The 6,512-nt window shown below is 37.9% G+C and overlaps 1 protein-coding gene across 1 annotated transcript in view; it reads left to right on the plus strand.

The window, feature by feature from the left end:
* The window catches only part of rsrc1 (arginine/serine-rich coiled-coil 1), a 127,676-nt gene that overhangs the window by 65,322 nt on the left and 55,842 nt on the right, over positions 1-6,512 (plus strand). The window contains exon 6 of the mRNA XM_026225902.1: positions 3,899-3,950. Within this exon, the coding sequence (XP_026081687.1) occupies positions 3,899-3,950 (52 nt within the window). The remainder of the gene's footprint in view (positions 1-3,898; positions 3,951-6,512) is intronic.

A 6,512-nucleotide genomic window follows, 5' to 3' on the forward strand; every position in this document is an offset into this window, starting at 1 on the left:
CATTCTTTGTTGAAATTTTTTATTTTTAAAAACTGCATTTATTTGAAAAATATTTTGTTGTAATAGTGTAAAAACCTTTACTGTCATTTTGATTAATTTAATGCATCTTTGCTAAATAAAGAAAAATGGAGAAAGAAAAAAAAAATCCACTATGCCTTCTTAAAGGGATAATTCACCCAAAAAAAAAAAGTTTGGTCATCATTTTCTAATCTTGAAGTTGTTCCAAACCTTTATGAGTTTCTTTTTTTTTACAATTTATGGCAATGAAAACTGGGAAAGAATGCATGTAATTTTTCTCTGAGTCCATGGAAAGCAGAAGTTCAATTCAGTAAATGAACATTTCCAAACCACTGCTCTTCTAAAAACAAACGGGAGTTTAAGATGACATGCTGATGTTTCTCTGAAGCACACTACTGTAATTCTTCAGATCTGGCGCTGTCTAGGATGGATGTGGGCTGTACAGGCGGAGGATGAGTGTAGCTGTAGACCGTAGGAAGCAGAGAGGAGCGCTGGGCACTGATGTGGAGCGGCTCAGTGTTTCTGTGGGACGGCTGTGTGTGAGTGAATGACCTCTCACCGGGACACTAAACCCTATCAGACCTGAACACTTCATATGTGCTGCCCAAGCTTTGTTTGAGAGAGACTGCTGGAACAGTTCTGCTTTGACTTCCTTTATTACACATACAGCTTTATTACACACACTCACACACTTACTCTATTTCAGAAACCAAGAGGCCTTGTGAGTGGAGATTTAAAGGCCATTAAAACATTAAATTCATCAAAGAATGTTGAAAAAATGTCTGTTGACACAGCGAGTTCCACAGAAATATTGAGCAGCAATATTAATAATCAGAAATGTTTCTCCGGCAGTAAATCATCATATTTTCATGATTTCTGAAGATCATGTGACACTGAAGACTGGAGGAATGATGCTGAAAATACAGTTTTCACAATATTACCGTTTTCTACTGGGTTGTATATTTTGTTTGCACATTTATTGGACTAAAACTTTTTTTCACACAGGGTATAGCAACTCTTACCCCCTTTATTGCACATTTTTTGGGACTTTTTTTCCCCACCTTATTGCACTTGTGATGTTCCCGGTCAAAAATGATGGGTCCACAAAATTTTTTTTGGGAGGCCTCATTGATCTGAGCTTATGCGCTTCTGTTTTTCCTAAAACTTTTTTTTTTTTTTTTTTTTCACACATTGAAAGTCTGGTCTGGTGTTGTTGCAGGAAAAAAAAGGATTGAAATGACAGTAAAATGACTAACTGGTTAATATTTGAATGAAGTGTTGCTTTTGATTTTGGCTGGATTGTTGCCTTGAGCTCAGAGAGTGAGGGAAACGCTTCTAAACAACGTTAGCAAAAGATTCTCTAAGGGTTCGTTTACATGACGAACATGGTTTTGCTAAAAAGGGAAACGTTTTTCCTTTGTGCTTTTGAAAAGTTTACTGTACGTACATCAGTGTTGTCAAACGATCTCAGTTCTCTTCGATGGGTGAAGCTGGCCAGTAGTTGGCGATGTCACTGTAACGAAACACTACATCCATGCACTTCCTCATTCTTCATGTAATCTCATATATGGACTGAATACATAATACACATGCATGATGTCACGCAAAGTTGCGTTTTTGTAGTTTACACAGAGAATGTATTGCTTTCAAAAACATGCACTTTGAAACCCGTTTTCAAAAGTTAGCATTTTTCAGGCGCCCAAAATGCCATTGTGATCTAAATGAACGGCCAAAACACATTCATCTTTTCGGTTCGGAGTTGAAAACTGTTGTGTAAACAGCTTTTTTCTGCATCTGTCTTCTCCAGGCCGGTCTTCTTTAGGGTTCAGGTCTTCTGCTTCGGTCATGCACCGGTCAGTTCTGATAGTTAGGACCGTGGGTTGAGACTAGATCGGCTGAATCCAGTGGGGCTGTGGGTGTCAAACAGGGTTTATTTGTATCATATCTGTGTCAGATTTTATCATCTCTCTCTCTCGCTCTTATCGCTCAGTGTTTGCCAGAATGAGGCCTGTCTCATTATTTGACAAACTTATCTAATTATTAATCCGCCACCCATTTGTCATCCTTTGAAGCTAATTATATTTTTCTTCATACTGACACTCGTTTTTTCCCCCCTTTTGTATGTTTTCCTTTTTTCTCTCTTGTCTGAACACTCGCTGGTGTAATATCTCCGGACACTTGCCTCAGGGTCGCTTGAAACAAATGCAAATGCAATGGTAGAAATTTTGATAATAAACTGTAACTAAGATGATTGCCCTGCCAGCTATTATCCTTCCGCTGAAGTCTGTGCCTCCTTACTGTGGCATGACTGGATGTTATTGTGAAGAGAGAAGCGAGGAGAAGAGGAGAGGAGAGGAGAGGAGAGGAGAGGAGAGGAGAGGAGAGGAGAGGAGAGGAGAGGAGAGAGGGGGGGTTTATCTGAACATTCAATAATCCTTCCTTTATTTCTGTCTGCTTGACTGATGTCCCGAAACAGTCTGATATGCTTCTGATAACAATATAAAGCAGGAGAAGAGCAGCCTGTGTTTCTGTAAAAGTTCTGGAAGGCGAGCTGTCAGAAACAAGCAGATTTGCGAGCGGAGGCTGATGTGTTTGTCATCTGAGACTCAGTGGAGTGACAGTTTTACATTAAAGCGGGTCATTATATTTCCCTGTCATCACCCCAAATGACATTTTTAGAAAGTGACACCTTTACAGTTTGATAAATCAGATTTCTGCTGAATAATGTGCGTTACGGCTGTCAGCGGCACCCACATTCTCCGTGAGCCTCGCAGGATCCACATTTAAATTTCATCCTATTAGCATTTAATTTCTCTGTATAACACCACCACACACCGGCTCTCCTGCGTTCAAGAGCAATCTCCAGCCCTTTATATCTTCCCTCCCTCCTCATTCTTCTTCCTTGACGATTAAGAGGCTGGAATCTAATAGTGGAGATATTGGAATGATATCTTAGCCCTCGTGCTCATGTTTACACACACACACACACACACACACACACACACCCTCGCAGTCATCTTCTGTACACGACTGAAGATGTGACTTCCTCTAGAACATTATTAGTTTTCAACCCTGCCACCGAAGCCGTGTTGTTACTGTAAATGGTTTTATTTATTGTAGGACAGGGGCAGGTTTTAATTTTGTATTTTGTATTTATTTTTTTCAGAATGTTTAATGAATGATCAGCGCTCTCTTTACAACTTCAATCCCATGACTGAAGTGTGTGTTCACAACTGTGTGTGTGTGTGTGTGTGTGTGTAATGACATGGGTATGACACAGGTATTACAAGGAGAGGGTGACTTATGAGGACATAACCCATGTCCCCATTTTTCAAAACGCTTATAAATCATACAGAATGAGTTTTTTTGAGAAAGTAAAAATGCACAAAGTGTCCTGTGAGGGTTAGGGTTAGGTGTAGGGTTGGTGTAGGGAGATAGAATATACAGTTTCTACAGAATAAAAACCATTACACCTATGGGATGAACACACAAAAACAAACTGTGTGTGTGTACACGTCAGTTTCACTTTAAAGGTCAAGGCAATTCAAAAGGACTGCAAGTATAATAGCATTAGCTGGTCATTTATTTACAGTAAAGGTTTTTTTAATCAAAGAAAATAGCAGCAGCTTTCAGTCTGTCATCATCATGCAAGTATAAAATGTCAAACATGCAGTTGTTGTTCTTTACAGGTTTTTCATTTCATGCTTTTTTTCAGAACTACTATTATTCTCTAATTAAAAAAAATAAAATAAAAAATCATGGCAAGACATTATTCAAATGAATCGTTGAAATCAGTCAGTATTAAGGTTGGAGTTGTCTTCTGTTGTTGTATTTGCTCTTGATCCAGTGTTAAGACCAGCGTTTTCTGATGTGTTTCCAGACTCCTGCAGAACAGGCCAAAGCTCGACTCCAGCTGGTGCTTCAGGCTGCAGGTACAACTGAACCATTCTCTTCTCTACTCTTCTTGACTATTCGGTTGTTAAGTGATGACGTAAGAAGCGCTGTTTCGGGGTCCAGGCCTCAACTCGCTTCACTTGAGAATACAACCTCAGCAGCCGTTTATGAGCACTGTTTGTTCATATTAATCATTTAAGCTAAACAGTTTCAAACTTACGGTATGCACTACAGTCTCCGTGCTCACAGTTTCCCAAACACAAATCATTTTTATATATATATTTTATATTTATATTTTCATTGTCTGGCTATCTGGGACTTCAGTATGGAGTTAAAGGTTAAGATTATAACTTTTTCGCTAGTATTGTATCACATTGTGAGTTTATATAAGCACCTTTTGTTGTTTTCTCGTGGTAACTGATAGAGCGTTTGGACACGGAAGCGCTGCTACGTGACGTCAGACTTAACAAGCGAATAGTTATTTGATTGAATTGCTGTGATCAGAGATATGAGAATTACACAATGATTGCCGGGTTAAACACACAACCTGCTGCAATTTTAAAACACTATTGTTCTGCTTCGCATACCAAATATAGTAAAATAGTAGACAGCACACAGTATGCCATTGTATTCCAGCTTGAACCCTAATAATATAATTGTCAACTACTAATATGCATACATACATAATACATTTGATTTCCACCAAAAGAACAAAGGGTTTAACTGGAAAATATTATTATATTATATTATATTATATTATATTATATTATATTATATTATATTATATTATTAGGGATGCACATTATTTTATTTCTGCTGATACCCAGTATGATGATAATGTTTCAACTCATTTTGGCCGATATCGATAAATTTGTTTGGTAACAACACCAAGTCTCTCCTGTACAGAGATTAGAAACAAATTATTTTCCTTTTTTTTTTTTTTTTTTACAAAACTTTTTCTGTAATTAAATAAACAGGGACATATTATAATGAGGGTAAATTGAAAATAACTAAAAAGCAACTATAAAAAAAAAAAAAGTTATATTGCGCACTGTAAACAAAATCAAAGCTTCAAAAAACGGGACCTTTAAGAAATCATGGATTTCTATAGCGAATATACCATTGGTGTTTTTTATTTTATTTTATTTTTTTAAGTTATGTGAAGTAAATATATATTAATTGTTTAATTAAATATTTAATTAAAATATAATTATGTAGTTTATCATGCTGCTGAGAACTGCTGAGAAATTTGTATTTTTGTGTAAAAAGGCATTTAATTCATTGCTTTTAGTTAACTTATTAACTGAATGATTAAAGGCTGTAAACACTCTTTTTTCAAACTCCTAGCTTAAGAAAAAAAAAATACTGTCTTGCACTTGCATTTGAAAAGGTTTAAAACGACTCCAAAGCATTGAAATGTGTAAAACAGTCACTCCTTGATATTATCCAGTCTGTTTGCCATTTTATGTCAACCATTATTCCTGCTCGGGGGCTTCCGGAAATATTTAGGTTATACATAGGGTTAGATTTCAACCTCATTTAATGGTGCAACGCTTGAAAATGTGGTCATATGTTAACTGTACCTTATTTAGCTTAGTTTACCAGACAACTGACCTCAGATCTGCTCAAGAGTGAGAGACATACAAGCAGAAACACACACACGATCACAGGACAGTCGTGAGGAAGGACAGATACTGTAAAGCACAGATAAGTTTAGGGATCAGAGAGAGGAGGGGAAATAGTCATCACTAAACTAAATCTACTTCAGAAATGCTGAGTGGTTCAGCGGTCTGTACGTGTGCAGATCTGTCTAGTCTACATGTCAGAGCTGTTTCATCGTTTGAGCTCTGAACGCTTTCATTGTGTGACAGTCTGCTATTACTTTTTAAAGTGTGATCCCCAGCGTGTGTGTGTGTGTGTGTGTGTGTGTGTGTGCTGGTAACCAGCTGTCAGTCGTACAGGAAACATTAAAGGGACCGTATGCTATACGTCATCTAGCAACCACTCACCCATCAGTCCTGACACACACACACACACACACACACACACACACACACACACACACACACTGCTGCTAGTAGGAACAGATGACAGAAAGCACATGACAAAAACCGAATAGCAGGAAATTTGAAGTCAAACAAGAGAACACAGGACCCAGAGGACATGTGACAGCGGCGGCTTCAGACACACTCATAAAGGAGCAGGGAGCATGAGAAGCACACTAGTTGACTCGTGCATGCGTGTGTGTGTGTGTGTGTGTGTGCTTGTGTGTATGTGTGCGTGTGTGCATGTGATATCAGAACATGTGAGTCTGTTCTGTTCTGGGTCTCTGACGGTGGCGGAGCCAAGAATTCTTCATTGGGGGGGCCAGGCAGGGGCCAGTAGTTACTTTGGGGTGGCACAAAAAAAACACATAATTTTGCAAACAAACACGACACTTATCCAAACATAAAATACTTTTTAAAGTATTGTATATGCCCAAATCAGAATGATGTATAATGTACAATAGCCTACAATGGCATTTTTTTTTTATTAAAGTTTACCAAAATCCTGAGTCATTAATCTTACTCACCCCTCAAGTTATTTAATAAAATAAAACG

Source organism: Carassius auratus, chromosome 40, assembly GCF_003368295.1.
Source record: "Carassius auratus strain Wakin chromosome 40, ASM336829v1, whole genome shotgun sequence".
NCBI lineage: Eukaryota > Metazoa > Chordata > Actinopteri > Cypriniformes > Cyprinidae > Carassius > Carassius auratus.